Here is a 25,320-nt window from a genome sequence, read left to right as displayed (position 1 = left end):
TGTATGTATGTATGTATGTATGTATGTATGTGTATGTGAAGAACCAACCAAATATTAGCTCTATAGGTTGCAATCCTGCCTCCTACCAAAGCCATAGCCAAGTGGAAATAAAACTTTTTTTTATTCCTCTTTCATACATTCATTTTCATGTGAATACTTCTCCTTGAAAGTTTGTGTATGTTATATGATTGATCACTTGTCCGAGAGGAATCTTTAATGTTGACTCTGTCAGAGGCTGTTGTAGGTCACAAGGATATAAAGGTGAATAAGACTCCAGCTGTCTCCTAATGGAGATTACACTACTCTGAGGAGATAGACATGTAGACAAATTATTGCAATAAACCGATCTAAATGTTAATAGAGAAAGATATAGAGTGCTGAGGGAACAGAGTAGCAGACTACAGAGGGAAGGGAAAGGAAAAAATAACAGAGGAGGTGACATTGGAGCCAAAGAAGAGATATGTGAAACAGCGTAGTGTGTTCTGGGAATCTTATTTGGTTCACTGTGGCTAAATTATAGATAATTAGGAATATGTTTTAGAACATAGGACTGGAAAGGTTGTTATCACGTCCTGAGGGGTTTTGTATACTAGACTTAGGACTTTAGAGTTTGGATTTTATTTTGTAGGTAGTAAGGAGCTATTGGAGACTTTTAAGAAGGGAAGTGGGATGATGGGATGAGGTTCTATAGGAGGCAGGTAGCCCAGTTAGAAGACTATTGTGATAGTCTGGGAATATGTGGATGATGAGAGTCTGAAATCAGTCATGAATTTTGGAAAATATTTGAAAAATATTTAGAAGATACTATAGAACAAATTAGGTGACCAAAATGTCTTATATTTATACTACTTTATAGTTGCCAAAATCCTTTAAGTGTGCATGTTATTGGATATTATCAGTAACCCAGAAAAGTAGGTAGTTCAGATGGATTGATTTCCATTTTGTATGAGGAAATTGAATCTTGAAAGATGTGGCTTAGCCATGGTCACATAGCTAGTGATAGTTTAAGCGTGAACCAAATCATAAGCTTCAAATTCAGGGTTCTTTTTAATTTGTCTGCATCATCTCTATGCAGTGCTTAAGCATACATTAGTTAATATCAAGGCCTGATCATGGTGGGGTGTGCGTTTTAATTTATTCACTTAATATTTCTCTTCATAAGTTATGTTAAGTGCCTAATGGAGAGGGATAGGATCATTTAAATAAGGTAAATGCAACATTTTACAGGTCAATGTAAATACCTAGAATGTGCTTTTCAATTAAGACGACATGTATGCCAGTGCTTTTTTAATATATGAGAATGGTTATGACATTTGTTCCTATTTTATTGGAAAGTCTATTGCATGGGACTTGATAATAGTGTCAGTCTAGTATCAGAGACTGTGCTTACTGCAATCAGTGTTAAAGATCAGTATATAAAGAATCCTTACTTAACATGTACCATTAAATTGATTTTGTATTAGGTATTATAGAGATATTATAGATTATATCTCTACAACATCTTCCTTCTTTTTACCCATAACCTCTAAAAGGTTTAGTGCCAGAAGGAACAGAACTGTATCTTTATTTTCTCATCACATCCTCTCTCAAATAGATAATACTTTCATTGCTCTCTTTCCAACTTGGCTTTGAGTCACTGCTGTGATTCTAGCTGTTGAACAGCCTTTCAAATTAAGTGATTAGTATTCTAGTCAAGGAAAAATTGTTGTGAGCCTGCTATTCTTACCCAGTATTGTTAAGGTAGTTTTACTAAATCTATTATTAGGGTCATGTTCTCAGAGGCATATGACTATTGGGTTTCACAAAACTTCCCTAAATATTGATACTTGAGATTTACAGGAAATTAAATCTAAAACCTTACACTTTTGAAGCTGGAGGCACCAATAAGCTGCTGAAGTTCAGTATAAAGCCACATCTGTGCTCCTTAATACTTGATAAGAAAAGTTTCTCTGCCTTAGTCTTCCTTTACTATTTTTGTCTTATTTGATTAAAATTTTGCTGTTGTATTAACTAATAAATTCAAAGGAAATGTTCTGATTAGTTTCTGTCATAACTGGGAACGATAGTAAGAGTACCTTGGAAAGTATGATAGTCTGTTGCGTAACACTTGCTAGGTAGTAGATATGAGTTCTCTGCCTGACTATTTCAATCTCATTGTATCTAAAGGTGTGAACTTCTTACCATCTGGATACTTTAGTTTCCCTCTAAATTAAAAAGAAAAAAAGCAAATCTTACCTGTATAGTACCTAATGCAAAGGTTTTTGAAAGATGATGGGAAGTCATTAAAGTGCTTTTCAACAATTTATGCTATTTACTAGTTGAAATTTGTAACTATTTAAAAACCATTAGTTTTAAAAAATATTATTTTAAAATAGTACTATATTGTTTAATATTTAAAAACATTGGATCTTTTAATATATTTCACTGCTTGGTGTTAGAATTTTTTATTTTTAGAATAGAGTATATTTAAAGATGACTTTTGCTGTTAAATTTGACAGGCGTGGCAGGAGGCCAATCTAGTAAGCCCAAAGGGAGAATTCGCAGAGTATGTAGGTTAAAGGAGCCCTGGAACTGACTTTCTATGAAGCCCAACCTACCCATACACATTCCTGCAGAGTGGAGATTTGCTTAAAGTTGACTGTTTTCTTCCTTCTGTACCATCTGATTCAAATCTGCACCTGTCTTTTAAAGCTAGAGACGGTTGGATGGCAGCTTAACCTTCAGATGGCTCACTCTGCTCAAGCAAAACTAAAATCTCCTCAAGCTGTGTTACAACTTGGAGTGAACAATGAAGATTCAAAGGTAAGAAATGGTATCCCATTAAAGGGATGTATTTTGTTTGTTGGGACTTAAACTTTTTATTCTTAGCAGTCTTTGCTCTCTGGATTTAAATTTTAAACATAATTCAGTTAAACAATTATTAATAAGTGGATCTTTTTTGACAGATTTTGATGTCAGATATAAATATCACTGTTATTTATCTCAAGAAATAGCTTATCTTGCAAAGTGCCTTTCATACAAAAACATTTCATAATGTCTTCTTTTAAATTCTGCAGTGAAAAAAATTGGTGAAGACCACATAAAATCATGATTTTAATGTTTTAGGTATTTGCGAATATTCCTGAGTGTTTCATGTTTTAAGCTGAATATATATGGTAGAGGGAATATTGTTTGCTGTCCAGCTAGTGCCTGGAACAATAAATATGATGAGACCTGATTGTATTTTTGTGTGTGTAGTAGTATAGTATGCTTGCATGTGTTTAAATCCCAGCTTTTGAGAAATAGAATTTTTTTTTAATACCACAGGGTGATTTTTACTTTATTATTAATTTCAGAACAACTTGAACATGATTATTAAAGATCAAAGCATTGCTATGAAATAGTTTTTGTTACTGCAACATATAGGGAAATATGTCTTTCAGATATGACAAGAGCTTTTTATCATATTTTATATTGTAATTGATTATCTTTTAAGATAGAAAAGGGGGAGTGACTTTTTCCTCCTAAGTAGATAAGACTATCTCATCTTCAGACAAAATAGAATTGAGAATGAGGTATTAGAGAATATCTGAGGAAGGAGATTACAGTGACTGAAGTGATAATAGAATAATGGAAGAAATGTTATTATTAATAACAGGAATTGAAGAATGGGAATATTATTACTTTTTTGTTAAAACTTTCACTATTCATTCTATTATGCATGTTTCTGGCTTCTTTCAGAAGTACCTAGCCCAGGTTATATGACAATAAAATTCTGTGGAATTGACTTGAGTCTTATATATAATAGTTTATTACAGTGTTTCAAAAGTATCATTTTATTTCACAGATTTTCGCTGGAAAGTAATATGAACTTAGTGGTTAGAGTCAAGCTGTTAGAGTATGTCTAGTGGTTTCCCTTTATCTGCAGTTTCACTTTCCGTAGTTTCAGTTACCCATTGCTGTTTGAAATAAGTGAGTACAGTACAGTAAGATGAGAGAAAGAGACTACGTCCACATAACTTTATTACACTATGTTGTTATGGTTGTTCTATTTTCTTATGACTGTTGTTAATCTCTTACAGTGCCTAATTTATAAATTAGACTTTTCATAAGTTTGTGTATATGGGAAAAAACAGTATATATTGGGTTCAGTATTATCCATGGTTTCAGGCCTCCACTGGGAGTTTTGGAATATATCCTCCCACCGTGGGCAGGGAGACTACTGTGTGCTCTGCAGTTTAGTGTAGTGTAACCTTAGGCAAATTACTTAATCCTTGATTCTCAGTTTCTTTATCTGTGAAATATAGGTAGCAGTATCTATCCACACAATCTTTATGAAGACTAAATACCTAGTATATGTAAAGTGTTTAGTCCAGTGCCCAGTAGTACAGCATGTGCTCAATAAATGCTGGCTGCTACCATCATCATCAATAAAACTGTTTTGTTTCTAGCTAAAATAAAGAAATCAATCCATTTGTTTTAATTCAAAGTTCTATTTCCTGATGAAATTATTACCTCTTCCCTTGTTCCTTGCATTCCCTCTCCCCCCTTTTTTTTTAATTATATTTTTCATATATATCCTTACTGGAAATTAGGGAGGGGAAAAGGAGCCTGGAAAGTCCCTTTTATTTCTTCTGTGAACTAAGTAAGGTATTCCTTTAGGTATAGGATGATGATCTGGAACTCACTAGTGTAGACTGGAACTATTCCATGAGTGAAAATACATGCATACATGCACATTCCAAGTAGCTATATACTTCCTGTGTTTTACTTTTCATGACTACCTAATGTTAAGTCTACATAGCTAAAAGCATTTTATATGTTGGAAGTATACTATTTTGACCACATACATTGGATGTGCTTTAAGCATCATGAGTTCAGCAATGCTTGTCTTTGGGATTCTCAAGTCCTCCTAACTTCTTTGTTACATCTTCAAAGTATGCCTATGTGTCTGTTATATTTTTAGGCAGTAGGAATAAAAGAATAATGCTGCTTGTAAGACAGCCATGTTAATAAGACATTCAGATTATTCAGGAAGATGTGAATATCTAGATGTGAAATCTAACTCATTTGAAATATGAGCTTGAGTACATTTAAGTTTTTCTGTGTGTTTGTATTTTGAAATTTTGAATAAATGTATATATGCATCTTGATTAATCTTATAACTTGCAGTTCTAGAGCACCGTTTTCATTAACAAATATGCTGAGGAAGAAGAGCAGAAGCACACTTACGTAAAAGATATTTCCCTTTCATCTTGTATGTAGACTTAAGTGACTTCTTTGTATTGCCTTTCTCTTTTATGGCATTGTACACATTTTGTGCCTGTGTCTTTTATCTCCTAAAAAATAGACACATAATGAGGTATAGAGCTACCATCACCTAGGCAGAAACATACCATCTCCAAGTGATACGGTGTGCCCTAGCTATAAAGGACCGGTTAACTACTATACCTGTTTTCCTCAGTGTACTGCTGGCTGGAATTACTGCTCTTTCTTGTGTTTACCTTCTCCTTGATTTTAGGATTTTGTATTCTGTTCTTTGTACTCTTCATCTTGTTCCTTATGTTAATTTTTATGTGACTCCTGTTATTAAGGACTACTAACTACTTTTCTCTCAAATATTTACTCTGTTATGAAATGAGAATTCTTCACAGGTTGGAATATTAAGTAAAAGGAATGAGGGTATAGAGCATGTTTTAAAAAACAAGTTTATTAAAGGAAAGGAAAGCTTTTACCAAAAGGGAGATTAAATGTTATCACTGCTTAGTTTAGGATATAAAGTATCTTAAAGTACAAAACTGTCATACTTATGAAGTTGGTGTTTGTTTAAAACAGGAAGCATTGAGTACAGTTCTCACAAATGTGTATTTTACAGGGTAGTTATCCTGAAAATATACATATATTAAACTATTGGGAGGATTAGAGTGACTGTAAATTGTGAGGGAGTATTTTGGTGGTGTTTACTTTCGAGCTGTTGAACTGAAAACTTACTGTAATTCACTGAAGAGTGTGGTTTATGAGGAGCTCCTTGTCTTCTTTTTCACTTCTAACATACACATGAAAAATGTAGCCTGCAGTGAAGTTTTAATTGCTATCACACTGGATAACACTGTTTGACTGTAGTCTCCTTTCTTAGAACACTTCTGTCTCGAGGCTTTCCTGTTTTGCTACTAATTTTATCACAAAAACTGGGTGATTGTAGCTTTCCTGCAGTATTTTGATATGTATTCTAGTTGTTTTTGGTTAATTGTCTTAGTGTTTGTCTACTGTGTTTAGGAAAGTGAGATTATTTTCCTGTTCCACAGATACCTCAAATTGAGTTTTCTGACTTAAAGTTTTTTTCATTAGGGGGCAGTAGAGTGCTTTGCTTACCGAGCCTTTTCTGGCATTCACAGTGTTATCTGAAGTAACATTCAAAATAATTTGTGAAGTCAGTAGTTGAAGGAAATGCTAAGTGTTTACATTTCTAATCTGTACAGAACAATAGAGTTCCCTTATTTATTTCCATAAACAAAATTAATGCTTATTAATCATTTATGTATAGAACAAATAAATGAAATCATCATGATTTGACTTTTGAAATTTGTATATGCCAAAATGAAATATATTAAAAGCTTTCTACATTATTGACTTTTTTGTTACATTATGTCACTTATATTAATTTCTTCATGAGAAAAAAGATAAAATAGTCCATAAGATAATTGAATGGCACTATTAGGTTATGATGTAACTAGTTCTAGGCCCATTATAGTTTTATTTAGAGAAAGTAATGTCATTTGTAACAAATGTTGATAATATTGTCTGACACCAACACTTTAACTTTGAATATCTTAGAATACTTTAATTTTGCTATTAATCTTTGTACACTTTTTCCCCAGTAAATTTCCTGTTAAAGACAAACCTGTTTTGTTAATACAGGGATTCCAAATTTTATTTGTACATCTTTAAGGAAGGATCCTTGTGTTTCATTTTTTTTTCTTTTGCAATAACTGTGGTAAAATTACCCTGACAGAACTTTTATTTATCTTAATGTTAAATTAGATTATAATCAGGTTGCAGAAAGTACTTTATGTAAAAGTAATTATGATTTTGAATGAATTTGGGACTCTTAGTACTAATTTTCTGACTTAAAGCTCTTCATTCTTATTTCCAAAATATATGACAAATTCTGTTTAGTGTGAAAAAAATGGGCAAAAGTTCTTTTTTAAGTGTTTACTCTGTGCTATACATGGTATCACCTCTTTTTATGTTTAAAACATCTCTTCCAGGTATGATTTCTTATTATTCTTATTTTATTGATAAGTGGAAATGTAGAAGCACAGAGAAGTTAAATAATATTCCCAAGTTATACAGATAGTAAACAGTAGACCTAGAGTTTGAATCCAGGCAATTTTATTTGAGTTCCAGTTTGTCAGTAGGATGCTGTATCATCTTGTTAATTTAATAACTTAGCAATTGATCTTGTAATATGTGTATATGTTTCAAGGTGTTGAAAGCTATTCTAAAATGTAAGGTTGTTCATAGGATTATAGTTACACGGATTCTAGATTTAATTTTTCTCTTTCCTCTTTATTTGACTAAGTTGAAACAATTTTACATTTTTAGTCCATTAGAAACACCATTTACTCTCATGTAGTAAGTAAAGTTATAAATGATGTCAGTTCAACAGAGGCTGCCTTTTATTAACAAATATTATTGTAAGGGCTACATGACATCAATGATGTTGATGTCTTGTGAGCAAGTAAGCTATATCAGTTAAAAAGAAAAGATGCCCTCAGATCTATTTAGGACAGATTTCTCAGAGACAAATATGTATGCTATTCAAATCATGAATTCTTGTTATAGAAATTTACATCTTTTCATCTTAAAGGTGGTGTTAGTATTAACTGATTTGGAAGGACCTTCTCATTTTTTAGCCTTATGTGAGTTGGTCTGCATTTTCCTTTTTTTTTCTTGAAGTATCCCATATCATATCTTTATTAGAATCAATCACACTAAAGAATACTTTCTCACCCTTGATTACACATACAAACGAGATAATTCAACTGATAGGACATAATTCAAATATAAATAAAATCATTCTCTCACATATTTAACATTGTTGAGTGGCTTTTTAAATTGTATATATTTAAGGTGTACAACATGCTGTTTTGATATAAATATACATAGTAAAATGATTGCTACTATTAAGAAAATTAATCCATCCATCACCTGCCATAATTACGTTTTTTTTGTGTTTGGTAAAAGCACCTAAAATCTATTTTCCTAGCAAAATTTCAGTTTACGATACAATATTATTAACTATAGTCCTCGTGCTGTACATCAGATCTCCAGACTTATTTATCCTACATAACTGCAAGTTCATATGCTTTGACCTGCTTCCCATTTTCTCCCTTTCCTTGTCTCTGATAATCACTGTTCTACTAGGCATTTTTAAAAAATTCCACATATAAGTGAGATCATGCAGTATTTTTCTTTCTATGTCTGGCTTATTTCACTTACCATAATGTCCTCCAGATTCATCTATTTTGTTGCAAATGGCACTATATCCTTTTTTCAAGGCTGACTCATATTCCTATGTGTGTGTATATGTATCTGTGTCTGTATGTATGTATATGTATGCATGTATATATGAACACATATACATATTCACAATTTATCCATTGATAGATACTTACATTGTTTCCATATCTTGGCTATTATGAATAATGCTGCAGCAAACATGGGGGTGCAGATATCTCTTTAACAAACTGGATTCATCTTCTTTGGATATATACCAAGCAGGAGATTCCTGGTAGTTCTAATTTGAATTTTTTGAGGAACCTTCAAACTGTTGTCCTTAATGGCTATACCAATTTACATTTCCACCATCAGTGTACAGGGATTCACTTTTCTCCACATTCTCACCAGTGTTTGTTATCTCTTGTCTTTTTGATAATAGTCATTCTAACAGTTGTGAGATAATATTTCATTTTGGTTTTGTTTGCATTTCCCTAATGGTTAGTGATATTGAACATCTTTTCATTTATCTGTTGGCCATTTTTATGTCGTCTTTGGAGAATTTCTATTTAGGTCCTTTGTCCCTTTTAAAATCAATTAATCTTAGTACATTGCTATTATTTTGCTATTGAATTGTGTGAGTTCCTTATACATGTTGGATATTAACCCCTTATCAGATATGTGGTTTGCAAATTTTTCTTCCAATCTATAGACTGTATTTTTTGTTGATGGTTTCCTTTTCTGTACAGGAGCTTTTAGTTTGATGTAGTTCTACTTATTTTTTGCTTTTGTTCCTCAAGCTTTTGGTGTGATAATTCAAGATATCATGACTAGGATGAACATCAAGGAGCTTTTTCTCTGTGCTTTCTTCTAGGAGTTTTGTGGTTTCAGATCATATGTTTAGGTCTTTTATCTCTTTTGAGTTTGGTTTTTGTGTATGGTGTAAAGGTCCAGTTTCATTGTTTTGCACGTGAATATTCAGTTTTCCCAGCACCATTTATTAAAGAGACAATTCTTTCCTTATTGCATCTTCTTGGTGGTCTTGACAAAAATTAATTGAACATGTATGCTTGGGTTATTTCTGGGCTGTCTGTAGTATTCCTTTTGTCTGTGTGTTTGGCTTCATGCCAGTACCATACTGTTTTGGTTACTATAACTTTATAATGTAATTTAAAATTGGAAAGTGTGATACCTCTAACTTTGTTTTACTTTCTCAAGATTATTTTGGTTATTCAGGGTCTTTCGTGATTCCATGTGAATTTTATGATTTTTTTCTCTATTTCTGTAAAAAATGCCATTGGAATTTTCATAGGATTGCAGTGAATCCATATATTGCTTTGGGTAGTATGGACATTTTAACAGTATTAATTCTTCCAATTCATGAACATGGGCTATCTTGCTATTTAATTAGGTCGTCTTCAATTTCTTTAATCAGTGTGTTATAGTTTTCGGATCTTTCACTTCTTTGGCTATATTTATTTATAGGCATTTTATTCTTTTTGCTCTCCTAGCAATGTTATAGTAGCAGGGTCTGGGAAGAGTGGCGGTGGCTGGGAAAGTGGGGGCACATAAATAAGATTGTTTTCTTGTTTTTTTTTTTTTTTTTTTTCAGCTAGATCATTATTTTTGTGAAGAAATCCATCTGATTTTTGTATGGTGATTTTGTAAGGTGTATGCTACTTTACTGAATTTATTTGTTCATTTTAACTTTTTTTGTGGCATTTTAAGGGTTCTTTTTTTTTTTTAAAAAAAAGAACATACAGGATAATGTCATCTGCAAACAGGAATAATTTTATTGTCCTCTCTCAAGTGAAATGATTTTTTAATATTGCCTGCCTTTAAAAAAAAACATGATTCATTTTTCTGTTACAAAAGCTGTATGTGCTTACTGTAGAAAAGTTAGAAATTATAGAAACATGAAAGGAAAAGCTGTTAGACTTACCACGAAGATGCAGGCAGTCTATTTGTTTTATTTTTTATTTTTTCAGTGTTTATTTGATACAAACTTCTTCTCCAGAGTCTGATTGTAGGACTTGTTTGATTTTATATTCTGCCTTTTTTTACTTAATGCTGTGACAAATCATTTTTTATATTATCTCAAACTCATCATTAATATATTTTAAATTACTGCATTATATTATGGCTATGACAGACATATTAGGATTTCTTAATAATTCTTCCCCTGTCAAATACTGGGTTTGTTTCTAATATTTTCCTGTTACATTGTAATAAACATCTTTGTGTATATATACTTAGATGCTCAGTAAATCTTTATCCGTTATGAATGAATTAATGAAGCCTTCTTAGGATTTAGGGTTATTCCTCAAGAGGATGATTACTAGGTGAAAGGGTATAAACCAAAATAAAACAAAACATCTTATTTAGTTTGATAAATGGCTTTCTGAAATCATTTTGGGGAATACACACAGAAACACAAACGTTGCATTCAGAAGATTTCATAGCTTCTAGAGAAAGATGTTACACTATTTCAAAAATAGGTTCTTTAATAAGTGGGTAATTAATTACTTTGGATTTTAGGAGGCCAGTAAAAAACCCAAATATTTTTGTAATACTATAGCTCCCCTTCTTTTAAACTTTTGTATTACGTTAGTGCACACATTAAACAAGCTTTTGTTATGTATATTTTGTTTTATTATAGAACATGTAGAAGCAATCTGATCAAATATTCAAGCAGTTAGAAAAAATAGAAATAACTCTTGTTTGTTAGATAATTGCCAAGATACTTTGAAAACAAAATCTGCTTCTTTGCAATTAAATGTGTTTAAATATTTTTAAGGCTTTGTGACTCTGGTTTTCTGATTCTTTGTTTTGTATCCTTTTCCATTGTGATCAATTTCTCAATGAAATTATCCTTCAAGGTTTTATGTTTTCTAAATAACAGCAATACAGAAATGTTTTCCCCCAATTTAATGTATTTTTTTTTGTTTTTTTGGTTTTGTGGTCAACATGACTTTTTAAAAGACAATATTATGTAGTCAAGTATATTGATACAAATCGTATGTGTATAACTTCTGCATAACGCAATGGAAACCTCCTCCATATATGTGGGTGTGTGTGTAAGTTTTTTTTTTTTTTCATATTTTAGGCTGTCAAGTGGAGAGTCTGCATTTATCCATAATAAGACTTTATAAGCTAACAAAAAATATTGTTTCAGATGCTACTTGTCTTTGATGAGTGAAAATACACAGTATTAATACACCATTAGAGGTTAGTATTTATGTGGAGAAAATAATAATAGAGACTTGGAGGAGAAAAATCTCTGTTAAAAATACTCCAAACATTTTAGGCAATTTAGAATTAAAATATCATTGTTTTACTAAAATTCTTTTTAAAAATTTTGTGGGATTGCGTAGTAAGGAAACAAATACTATCTTCCCTTGTCTTTTCTAACTTCTGAATCCCGTAGTCTCTGAAACCCAGAGGCAGTTGATAAATACAGAATTTTTAAAACAGAATATGTTTTAGAAGTACCTTTAAATTTCATTAGATACCTTTTCATGTATTAGAAATGACAATAATGTAAATGAATGATACAAATATTTTGATACAAAAGTATTAACAATGAATTAGACATCTGGACAAGTAAAATGCTAAATTCAATAAAGTAAACATGCACTAACTTTTTAAACATCTTGAATTCAGTTCAAGAAATATTTTTTAAACATTTACTACGTGTGAGTTACTAGGCAAGGTATTTGTGATATAGGCAGGTTTTATTTTCTGTCATGGAGCTTATGGGCTAGCAGGAAATACATACATTAAGCCAGTAAATGTAAGTTTGATGACTAGTACAAAGGAGGAAATATGGAAACCAAAGCAAGAAATTAGAAACTGTGACAGGCAGAGAAGCTTTCAGATGGAGGAAAAAGCCCCTGAAAGAGGACAGAGGTTTATTTTTTGAGCATTTCAAATATGGAGGTACTTGAGATATCCAGGTGGAGATTGTCAGGTTTGTAGTCTGAGACATGGGAGAAAATTGTAAACTAGAAATTGAGGTTTGGAAATCATTGCGATTATAATTTCAGTCTTGGGAATGGAAGAGATCACTTAGAGGATATAGTAGAACTAACATTTAAATGACAAGTAGAATTGAAAGAGCTTATGACAGTGATTGGGAAGGAACAGCCAAATACCAAAGGAAGAGAGCATCTTAGGGGTGAATCATGTCACATGTTGTGACTAGGTAAAGTTAGAGGGAAGCAGGGGCAGAGGGAGAAGATAATAATTCTGACAGCCATGAAGTAGGTGCTAGTATTTTCCTATTAAGTAGATCAAGAAACCCAGACTCAGTGGTTAAGTGTCTTTCTCTAAATTGGATACTAGAAAGAAAGTGATGGTGCCATAATTTGAACCCAGGTCTGTCTGACTCTCTAGCCTGAGCTTATAATCACTTCATAGTGTTAAAAAATGAATTTAGTGATATGGAGATCATTGGTGATCACTTTGTGGGACAGGAGAAGGAAATATTTCAAGATGGAGGGCAGTACTGAATGCTATTTGAGAGGTCAGAAAAGAGAAGAACAGACATGTGACTGTTGGATTTGGTAAAATGGACTTCTCTGATGACCTAGACAATTATGATTTTAATAACAATTGAGAGGAGGAGAAAGAAACTTGATTGGGATAAACTGACTAAAGAATATGGGGTGAGAGTGGAAGTAGTGATACAGGTAACTGTTTTTGAAATAGGACAGTTCATGTAGGGGAATGTGGATTCAGTGACTGGAGGTATTAGAGGAGGTTTGTATGCAGATGCCACAGATCCACTGGGGGAGAAAATGATGCAGAATGGAGAGGGATATATTAATACATTTCTTGAGAAAGTGAGATGTGAGATTCAGAGCACAAACGGAAAGGTTGAATTCGATCAGAGTGGGAACATTTCTTTTGTCTTCATAGAGAAAAAAGAGGATGGGTCAGGGAGGTGGTTTTGATGGTGGAAAGAGAAAGTTGTAATGATCTGATTGCTTCTATTTTCTCAGTGCTGCTGTCATGAGGTTGGGAGAATGGGGTGATCCTAGTAGGTTTGAAAACAGAGGACAAAGTGTGAAATAGTTATTTTGGATATTGGACAATTGAACAAAGTAGGTAATTTTAGGGTATTTTACTGTTACTACACAGTGTTGATTGCCCAGTTGTGATTTGTGATCATGAATTTGAGATGAGAACTGTTGGCAGGTTGTGTATTTTTCTTCATCTATTTTTAATTGCTCAGGTGCACATGTGGAGTAGGTGGATAATTGGGTTTAATCATGCTTCTATCTTTGCCAGGTGTTTTTAGTGAAGGGTGAAAAGGACAAAGGGTGTGCCTATGTCTACGAAAGAGTAAATTTTAGTAACTGACCCTGGAGTCTAAATTGGGCCAGGTGGAAAGTGAGGATATTGTGTATGTGTGTTCAGGGATAGGGTGGTAAGTGATGAGAGGGAGAAACTATCTAGAAATATGCTGGAACGTAGCCATAGTCTCTGATATGATTAGGCTTTGTGTCTGCACCCACATGTCATCTTGAATTGTAATCCTCACAATTCCCATAATCCCTGTGTATCAAGGGAGAGACCAGGTAGAGGTAATTGAATCATGAGGGTGGTTCCCCCATGCTGTTCTCCTGATAGTGAGTGAGTTCTCATGAGATGTGATAGTTTTATAAGGGGTTCTTACCCCTTGCCTTGGCACTTCTCCTTACTGCCAACTTGAGAAGAAGGTGTCTTGCTTGCCCCTTGCTTTCTGCTATGATTGTAAGTTTGTTGAGGCCTCCCCAGCCTTGCTGAACTGTGAGTCAATTAAACCTCTTTCTTTTATAAATTACTCTTTATTGGGCAGTTCTTAATAGCAGTATGAAAATGCAGTAATACAGCTTCCCTTGAGGTTTATAGAGGAGCCTCATGTAGATGCATTATTTTCCAGGATCACTCAGTGACTTTTAATTTGAGTCTTGAGATGTCTGTGGCTTGATCAGATGTATAGTTTATGTGTTAAGAGAGAGAAGCGGATACATGTAAAACTGGAAAGCTAGTCTTTTCCGAACCTTTACCCTGCATCAGCTTGGAAACTGAAGTGGTCTAATTATATGAAGATTTATTCTGTATCCTAGGAATTCACAATGTGTGTTTGGTGGCTACCCCTTGATCTCTTGCTTCCTTGGTTGATAATATACCCAGCATCTGCTGGAAATAGTGGAGTATTAATTTCATAATGAGCCCACTACATCAGTGATACTATATCCAGAAATCAATTAAAATGTGAGAATTTTGTATGTTGTTTGAATTATATTAGCTTTTGAACGTCAGTGGTGATTTTTTGAATTGCTTTTCTGAATCTGGTATTATAATTTTGAGGGTATTATTGTAAATTTTACTTCAAGACAAAGATGTCTAGATTGTTTTCTTATAAGTAATTTGCATTATTGGATATTGAATCCAGTCCCAATTATTTTGGCAGTAAAAGGGGTTGAGAAACACTCTTTTTTCCTGGCATAGTTTAAATAAGATTTTAAGCATGTTTACAATGTTAGTTACTATGTGACTACTTAAATATGTCTTTAATGGATTGTGCGGATTATAGTCTTTTCAGATTTTTTCTTTCCTTCATATGAGAATTATTTAGAGGAAGTTAAAGTTATATGAAGAGGAAGAATAATTGTAACCATATATTTCTCAGAACAAATTATTGGGCACTTTTGGCCGTTTTGATGGTATTGGGAAAAGTGAAGGTTCTTCTATTAAGTTTTCATATAAAATATTTTTGTTTTTCAGTTTCTCAGCTGTCCTTAATATTTATGATCCAAAGCTGCAATCTTTCAGAAATGCCATGTCCATATTTTAAAAAACTAAAATACTTTAAGGATTTAATCAGATCCTCAAGTCTTACATCATAGGACTTATTTGGAAATGTGGCCATCCCAAGATGCCTAATGATTATGAGTCTGGTTTGGGTGTTTTCTCTTTGGGTATTTAGCATCAGCCTAGCACCATCAGTTCTGTGTTTTTGGACTGTATCTGGATGATATATTTGAGGATCTGCTGAAGACAGCTGTTTGGTTAGTGCACAAGGAACAGTCAATTTTATTACTTTATCATATGCTGGAGAATGATATTCATAAGACAGTGGGAGTATACCATAACTAGGGCCATAGGTGAACAAAGGGATAGAAATAGGGTTGATGAAGCAGTGTTATCCTTTATCTCACCAATTATCCTACCCTTTGCTACCAGCACAAAGGAGAAACAGGCAGGATTAATATCTAATTTTTACAAACCCTTTTAACTTGCTTGTTTCATAAATGTTTGATTCCTAAGTATAGTCAATGAAATAGCAAATTATACAGTATTTTTAAAAATATCATATTTTAAGCTTTTAAAAATTGGTTGACTATCTGGAATTTATATAAATTTTGCTTATAGTCAATAACTGCTATTACAACATCAGTGAAACTATATGTTGTGATTGTTGTGGCTGGTTAACTAAAACATGTATTTCACAAATTACATATACTGGGTGAAGATGAAATGTAATAGTAAATGAATGTGTAGAAAGAAATTCTTGTTTATAAATTTCATGTTTAAAGAACCTTGATTTTATCTTTTTAAAAATTCTTTTGTACTTTTAAAAAATTAAGTAATTTACATTGAGGAAAAATCAGAAAATGTAAGAAAATAAAATTCACCTACAATCCTACCTAGAGGTAATCACTTTGAGTGACATATTTAATTGGCATATATCTTTCCAAATGTGTCCATTGTAAACTAGTTGTCTTTCCCCATAAAGCATTATATTGTAAACAACATCTTTTATTGTCAGTAAGTGAGCTTCTACTCAGCAACATCATTTTAAATGACTACATAGGATTTTGTTGTTTGTATGTTACATTTCTTATTTCTTTTTTTGGTAAATATGATTTATTTATTAAAATAGTCCTTCAGCAGTTCATTTGCCTTTAAAGCCATATTTAAAATACTGTATACTAACATGTTGACTAAAGTGATGGAAGAAGATTTTAGAAATTCTATTCATGTAAATTCTGTTGGAATTCTAGTAATTGCTAAAATATCAGATTTTTATTGCTGGGAGACTTCCTTTTTCAGGGATTAACATGTTTAGACATATAGTTTAGAATGTCTAAACATAGTTTTAAAAAAACTATGTGTGTGTTTATTAATTCATGAGGTTTCTAAACCATGAGATTTTGAGATTTTGCTCCTTCCCTTTCCTCCTCTCTTTCTCTTTCCCCCTCTTGGTTTCTTCTTTATATTAGAGTAGATAAGAAGTCTCTTTCAGACATAAAGAAGTTCTACCCTATCCATTATAAAGGGGTAATTTTACCCATATTTAATGTGCTGCTGCTTCCTTGGTGAGAGCAGTACCATAAATATCCCAGCATAACATCTTTGTTGTTCTCAACAGTAAAATGACCAGAATTGTCCAGGTACAACTTTATTTATGGAATTAGCAAAGGCTTGTGGAATTTTCTAGCCGAAAGGGATCTTAAGTGGATTTGTCAATGGATTCTTTTTTTTTTTTTCTGCCAATGTATTCTTAATATGACACCAAAAGCATGAGCAACCAAAGAGAAAAGATAAATTGGACTTCATTAAAATGGAAAATTTTTGTGTATCAAAGAACATTGTCAAGAAATTGAAAGGACAACCTGGAGAATGGGAGAAAACATTTTAAAGTTACATAAATTATATTATGGGATTTGTATTTAGAATGAATAAAGAACTCTTACAACTCAATAACAACAAAAAAACATGAAACCCTAATTTTATTTATTTTATTTATTAATATTTTTTCAGATAGGGTGGCCCTGTCACCCAGTCTAGAGTGCAGTGGCATGGTCATACCTCACTTCAGCCTCAGCCTTCTGGACTCAAGTGACCCTCCTGCTTCAGTATTCCCAGGTAGCTGGGACTACAGGCACCTGTCACCATGCCTGGCTAAATAAATAAATTTTTTTTGGTAAAGACAGGAGCTCACTTTGTTGCCCAGGCTGGTCTTGAACTCCTGGGCTCAAACTATCTTCCCACCTAGGCCTCTAAGTGCTAGGATTAGAGGTGTGAGCCACTGTACCTGGCCAGCAACCTAATTTTTAAAATGGGCAAAGGACTTGAATAGACATTTCTCCAAAGAAGATATGCAAATGGCCAATAAACATGAAAAGATGCTCAACATCATTAGTCGTTATGGCAATGGAAATCAAAACCACAACGATATATCATTTCATACCCACTAGAATGGCTATAATTTTTTTTTGATAAGGAAAATAAGTGTTGGAAAGGATGTGGAGAAACTGGGACACTCATAAATTGCTGGTGGGAACATAAAATATAGCAGCTTCTGTGGAAAACAGTTTGGTGGTTCCTCCAAAATTTAAATATAGAATTACTCTAGGACCCTGCAATTCCACTCCTAGGTATATACTCAAAAGAATTAAAAACAAAGGCTCAAACATGAACATGTACACAGATATTTATAGCAGCACTATTCATAGCTAAAAGGTAGCAATAACCCTGTCTCAGTCCATTTGTGCTGCTATAACAAAATACCTGAGGTTAGGTAATTTATAAGAAACAGAAACGTATCTCTTACAATACTGGAAGCTGAAAAGTTCAAAATGTAGGGACTGGAATCCAGTGTCTGGTGAGGGCCTTCTTGCTGTGTCTTTACATAGCAGAAGAGCAAGAGGGAGTGAGCACACCCTTTCCTTCAAGCTTTTTTAAGTGCCTTAATCCCTTCCATGAGGGCTTTACCCTCATAACTGTATCACCTCTGAAAGGCCCCACCTTTTAATACTATTATGTTTGTGATTTTGTTTCAACATATAAGTTTTAAGGAATGCATTCAGATCATAGCAAACCCAAGTGTCTCTCAGTGAATGATAAACTGTGTTATATACATAGAATGGGATATTACTGAGCTGTAAAAAGGGTTGATGTACTGATATGTGCTATAATGTGGATGAACCTTGAAAATGTTATACTGTGTAATAGAAGCCAGACACAAAAGATCACTTATTGTATGAATCTATTTATATGAAAAATCCAGGTTAGGCAAATCCATAGAAATAGCAGATTTGTAGTTGCAGAGTCTGGGAGGAGGAAAGAATGGAGAGTTGAGCTTAATGGGTATGAGTTTCTTCTTGGTGTGGTAAAAGTGTTCTGTAATTAGAAAGCATTGTGGTTGTATTGGAAGCTACTAAATTGTACACTTTAAAGTGATTAAAGTGGTAAATTTTTTAAAAAGGCACACACACACACACATCCCTCTTAGAAATAAATCAACCCTTTAAGTTTACTGATGAGAAAATTCAGTCCCAGTCCCAGTGAGGTTAAATGATGTGTAAGTTGATTATTGGCACAGCTAGATGAGAACTTAATCTGATATAATGGAGAGAACATTGGACTTGAAGTGAGAAAGCTGAATTTAAATTTTTAGACTGTGGGAAATTTTCTGTGGTAAATACCCCAGTTTGAAAATGTGTTGGTAATACTTGCCTTGTAGGGTTGATAGAGTTAAATGAAATAATGTTTGTGAAATGCCTATTATGGCTCTCACATCATGACTAAAGTTAATGTTAGTTGAATTTGAATTTGCAGTGCTATAGTTTATTATTAGGAACATGAGTTGCTCTGGAAAATAATTTTTATGATGAATATATTATCTTGAAGAATAGCTGAATACTGGCTTGGTGGGTTATACAATAATTTGCTCTTTGAAAAAAAAAAACAAACCTGTGCAGTAGTACAGTAATCTGCTTTTTAACCTGGCTGTTAGAGTTGAGACTGAGTTGTCTGTAGCCATCATTTTTAACAAATCACTGTTCCTTTTCTCTTTAGTAGAAATGATTCTTAAATGAATATAGAGGAAGAATACCACTTCCTTAATTACTAATATTCTATTGTAGGCTGCTTGAACTCCCTCCCTGTGGGATTTTTTTTCACAGTGACCTTTCAGAGAGTATGAGCTGTGAAAGAAGAAATCCACAGGGATATTATGGCAATGTGCCAACTGTAAATGTAGATAAAAAATTTGGCTTCTATGTCATCATCCTTAATTTTAATACTTTGTATTTACTTAGTAGCTTTCAGCTATAGGACTCAAAAGTCTACACATAGCCTCAAAACACCGCATTGAGACAGGCATAAAGTAATCATTATGTTTTGTTAAAAGAGGAAGTGAATGGTATTATTTAATTTTCAATTTTAGATTAAGAGAATAAATCATCTTTTAAAAATATGCTGCTAGTTACAGCATGGTCTTTTTTAAAAATGAGAAACCAGAAGTTTTTCTCCATCATGTTAATGATGGTCCAGTTTTCATCCCCATTTTAATTTGGTTATTTTTGCCACCTTTTTACTGATTGTAATTATGTGTTGATCTCATTTGATTCTAAAGTACAAGAAAATATGAAAATTATAAGCATACATCTTAAGTAGTTTCATTGACCTATTTTAATTTGTGAAATCTTTTTTTGCTATAAACAGATGAGTACAATAATTTGTAGATAGCTTTGTGAGTGGGTATTTTGTTTCCAGCTGTACAGAAGTTGCATAATAGCTACCCACTCAGGTATTTTAGATTGACATGGTAGTGACTGTTTAATAATAAGACTGCTACCGCATAATAGCATATTTGTGCGTCTTTTCAACAGTACACATGAATGACCTTTATGAATAAAATAGTGCTACCTAATTCTATATATTTTGGCTGTATATTTCCTAAAAGCGATAATCTTTGGAGACTGACAGATCTTATATAGGTTAAGATACAAGATAAGTTTAAAAATACAAATTAAAATGGAATCTAATTAATAGTCATTCCTGAAAAAGTATAAGCATTTCTCATGAGGACATTTTCTGTCAATTGGTAAGTGTGGGTCAGGGCTCCCCTTTGGAGGCTGAGGGGATATCTGATTTCTTTATAATATTACATAAAATTTGCAAGTGGCTGAGCTACCTTATTGTTTCTTCTGTGGATAAGGGCCTGCTGCCTTGAATTCTAGTCAGCCTGGATGGGTGGGGCTGATCAAAGCTGAGGGTCTTGATGGCTGCAGAGCATACAGTAATCACTGTACCTGATACCACCATATTCAAAGACAATAATGATAATAGATAAGCATTTATTGACCGATTAATACGTGCCAGGTATTGTTCTGTGGGCTTTTATGTTTTTTTTCTCATTGGGCCTTTGCAATTAATAAGCAGTGAGTTACTTCTTTTATTGGCCCAGAGCGCTGAAAATAATTTGCAGCTTAATAAAGTAGCCACTTTGCTTCCATAGTGATTGCTTTGTCACCTGTTTAAGTGTGGTCCATGGCTTCTCTAATAAACCCTATTCTCATAATCTTTATCTTGCTCTTAAACATTTTGTTTTGATACCCACGAAACCCTCCTCAGGGTAGATGATTTATTTCCATTTGCCAAATGTGAAGAGTGAGAGAATGACCTTGATAAAGGGTTGGGTTGAGAATTGTTCCTGTTTTTTTTTCTGGTGGGGCTTTCTGGGTGATGGAGCACTTATAGTACTAGAAAATCAGAGAATTTGGGGGCATAAAATAGAATCCATACTGGAGATTTTTAGAGCTTAGCTACTCAACTGCAATACAAGTAGGCAGGAGGTCAGCTGAGATACTGATTGACTTCATATGCCTTTGGGGCAGCCAGGCAGTGTCTGAGGGGACCTGAGTTCCCAGCCACCCAGCCTCAAGCTGCGTTGTTACTTAACTGCTTTGTAGAGTGTAAACATTATCATTTTCTGTCAGTGCCAGAATGTGAGTTAGGTTTGGGAAGCATAATTTCACTTAGAAATGGAAAGAAGAAGAAATTTTATTTTATTACTTTTATTTTTAACCTAGTTCTCTCTCCCATTGTTTAATTGCTGATCAGATATATAAACTATTCATATTGGATTTATAACTTGAAATTTATACTGGGTAGTTTATTGTTAGTGATCTCAAAAGTTAATAGCAGCGACTTGCATAAAAGTGTAAACATTTCCTGAGCAATGCATTATGTGGCCACCAATCAGTTGTGTTAGTTGACAGAGGGCAAGCATGACCTGTTTTCTGAGAGTGCTATTCACCTGGGTGCTTTTCATTTTCAATACTCCTTTTGGAGAAGTTTGGTTTACTAGTAGTTTCAGGTAATCTTTGGAGCTCTGATATAAAAATTCTTTCAGATAGTTTAGGTAAGACTTATACATTAAGGGATTTATATGGCAAGTTGGCCCAAAGCCATATCTAAAGGCCACCTTTATTTGTCACACATAGTTTTCCTTAATCCTCATCTCTGCCAGCCTTGACCACAGAACTAACTTTTCTTTTTCTTTTTGCACATAATTTTAAAATGAGTAATAGCCCCCCCCCTTTTTTTTTTTTTATAATATACGGTGGGATCTCATTTTAGGGAGGGGTGGAATTTAGGGTCTCACTTTAGTGCAAAAGGTGATAATCTCAGAGACAAGGCTGTTCTTGAGAGGGAGAGGGAGTGCCTTGGGAAAGTACCACATTGAATCCCAGTATAACATTTCTAAATAAGTCCGTGGCGGCTATGTTATTTTTCTTTAGCAATTTTGTTGGAACTGTTGCTATTTTTTTAGTTAAGCACTCAGAATACATGTATGTATCTTTTAACATTGGTGTCATCCTTAGCACACATGAGATCCTGGAAACATACAGGACCTTGGCATGCATTGACTGAGTAAACAGCAGATTCATGTTTTCCATCTTACACTCACTCCAGAGCTTACGCTTTTTCAGGGGAAGTGTGGACTTAATTGTCTGCATTATTTAGTTATTCTATTTCTGGTTGCAGAGTTTATAGTTGAATTAATACACATGAATCATAGTTAAATTCACATAAATATGAAGTTTCTATTAACTGGTGACTTGGGTTGTTTGTGCGTTGTCGTTACGTTTTACTTACATATGCCATCAGAATCTTCAGATTCTCTCTCATTTCTTTGAATTTAAAAACACTACTATTTTCATTAAGAAAGCCTCCTATTTCCATTTTCTACTGATTTATAGCATCAGAGCCTGTTAGGAGAGATAAAAGGTTCTTAAATATGTGTTCTATATTTGTTGGATATATGTTTGTAAAAATTTTGTAGATAAATAGGCATCCTGTGTATTCTGGTGAGAAAAAGAGGATAGTATAGATGATAGGTGCTAATTTTTAAATTGATAAAGGGAGGAATGTGACTATATTGTTTTAATGAGTGCCTAATTTGAAGAATTCTGACATGATTGTTTTTTCCCCTCCACATACATTGATTATGATTCTTTTGCTTTCAGCCAAATTATTTTAATTAGATTTAGATTCAGGTATGACTGCCTCTCACAGTTTCTACCCTTGTAGGCTTTACTTACACTGCTTTAGACAATAGGGGTTTACCTTTATATTAGTAGCATTAATTATCCATTAATTTTTCTTCATTTAAAACTGTTAAATTTAATATATAACATTTATTAGTATAAGAAGAAATTATAGAAGTCAATTATCTTAAATTGAGGTCCTACAATTTTTCAGAAGTGTAAGTTTATTATATTTAAAAAAGTCTAGCTGAGGATTTCTATTTGTGGTTTCTTTTTTCTTCATGTTAATAATAATGTAGAGAGTGCTTACATTTTGTTACTAAATAGCTGTGTGCCCTGAGACCAAAGCATTTCACCTCCCTGACCTTCCTGCATTTATGTACGAAATAAAGGGTTAAGCTGTCCTACTATCCAATTCCAAAATAACTCTGTATTGTATTTTTGACAAATAATGGAGAACAAGGTGAAGGACCAGTGGTGACACTAGTATGTAGTAAAAACAGCGCAAGCTTTTTATCACACTGTCTGACACTTCGGAAGTTGCTGGAGGTTGTCAAGCAGATTACTTACCTGATTGAGGCTCAAATTCTGATCTGAAAATTGGGACAATAGCTACCCACAAGGTTGTTCTGGAAATTAAATATGATAGCAAATATAAAAGCATCTATTACAGTACAGTTTCATTCATTGATATCTTCATTTCCTTGAAGATGTCTTTCCAGATTAGGGCTGGAGAATTAAAATGCCCAGCTTCTTACACCACCATTATTTGAGCTGGAAAATATGCCCTTTAAGCAACATTTTCATCCTACTTCGTATCTATAGAAAGTTGGGGGCCTGGAGGCCTTTTGAATTTCGAATAGTTTCCATCTCTTTTAGTCTAAGTGGTATCACTTTGGCCAGTACAACTCTTAAGATTTTTGTAGGCCTTCTTTAATCTAATTCCATAACCCCCTCAAGTTGGAATAAGTTCTTTATAATTCTTTTAGAGACATTAACAAAGGGTTTTACAGTTACTCTTCTGCTTTGATCTACTATCCCAGACTATATTGTATTTGGAGACTATTTTGCCAGCTTATACACTGGAGATGAGAAGCAGTTGTGTTTTGCAACCCTGCACAGTCCTTGCCCCCCTTTATTTTTTCTAAATTCTCCTTGTAACTGATGAGTTTTCTGTTTAGCTTATTTCTTTGTTGCCATATTGCCTTATGGTGTACAGTTAGGAACAACCAGTTTATTTTCAATATTCTGCCTAGAGATCTCAGGCAAATCCAAATGTTTATTAAGTAAATATTTCATTCTCTGAGTTTTATAGGGAACACAATTTTGCCATTTTTTTGTTACTGCATGTCACAAGTTCCTATTTTTTCAGCCTCTGATAACAATTTTTTAATGAATTTCTAGTTTTTCCGAATAGATTGCTCACTGTTTTTCAAGCCGAAGGCCACTGTTTAATTCCAAAGCCAATACTACATATTTTATTTTTAAAAAATTATGGCAGGACCTTACCTTTGGTAACATCAGTTAGCTATTGCTAATAACATACCATTTCAAAATTTAGTGGTTTAAAGCAATAACCATTTATTATTGTTCACAAGTCTGTAGGTGGGCAAGGTGGTTGTCTGGCTGGGCTTGGCTGATCTAAGGCTGACTTACTCATGTTTCAACAGTTTGCCGAGTCTAGTTTGGGATGATTTTAATCAGTGGGATGACTGGACTTTATGTCTGTTATCATTTAGCAGGTTACCCTGGGCTGTTCACTTTGTTCAGAGAGAGCACAAAGGACATAGGATAGGCCTTTTGAGGTCTAGTACAGAACAGGCACACTGTTATTTTCATCATATTCTGTTGGCCAAGGAATTTGAAAGAATAAGCCAGATTTAAGGAATAGGGAAATAGATTCTAATTGTTGATGAACATGCTGCAAAGTCATACTTCAAAGGTTATGTTTGTAGTGAGAGGTGAAGATTTGGAGTCATTTCTGCAATTTACCAAAATATATGTGTTTAATTTTAAAGTAGTTGTACAGTTTATACTCCCACCAGCAGCGAATACAAGTTGTGATTGTTCTACATCATTTCCAGAACTTGCTAGTAATAGTCTTTTTAGTTTTAGCTATTTTAGTGGGTGTCTGGTGGTATTTTATTGTGGTTCTAATAGTCTCTTAATTGCTAAGATGGCTTGCCTTTACTTTTTTTTTTAGTCAACCATTTGAATATCTACTTTTGAGAAAGGATGGGGAGGTGTGCCTCCAAATTCTGTGTTACCTTCTTGGGCTGCCATTTCTTCTAGATCCTGGCCTGTAAATCATTACTTTGTTATTAACTCTCCAAGGCTTTCAAGCAGATCCTTGCCTGCCTGCCTGCCTGCCTGCAGATTCCTTCCTTCCTTCCTCCCTCCTTTTCCCTCCCCCCTTCCCCTCCCTCCCTTCCCACTTCCCCTCCCTCGTTTCACCCTTCTCCTCCCTCCCTTCCCCCTTCTCCTCCCTCCCTTCCTGAAGCAGCCTGGC

At 33.7% G+C, this 25,320-nt stretch overlaps 1 protein-coding gene across 2 annotated transcripts in view; it reads left to right on the top strand.

Annotated features, from left to right (window-relative positions):
• Nucleotides 1-25,320, top strand: part of COMMD10 (COMM domain containing 10) — a 241,049-nt gene that overhangs the window by 81,943 nt on the left and 133,786 nt on the right. For both annotated transcript variants that reach the window (XM_011972860.1, XM_011972861.1), the window contains exon 5: nucleotides 2,692-2,802. In XM_011972860.1, coding sequence (XP_011828250.1) covers nucleotides 2,692-2,802 — 111 coding nt within the window. The remainder of the gene's footprint in view (nucleotides 1-2,691; nucleotides 2,803-25,320) is intronic.

This window comes from Mandrillus leucophaeus, unplaced genomic scaffold (assembly GCF_000951045.1).
Source record: "Mandrillus leucophaeus isolate KB7577 unplaced genomic scaffold, Mleu.le_1.0 Scaffold131, whole genome shotgun sequence".
Classification (NCBI taxonomy): Eukaryota; Metazoa; Chordata; class Mammalia; order Primates; family Cercopithecidae; genus Mandrillus; species Mandrillus leucophaeus.
The sequence above is the reverse complement of the archived record's forward strand: the minus strand, read 5'-3'. Positions and strand labels throughout refer to the sequence as shown.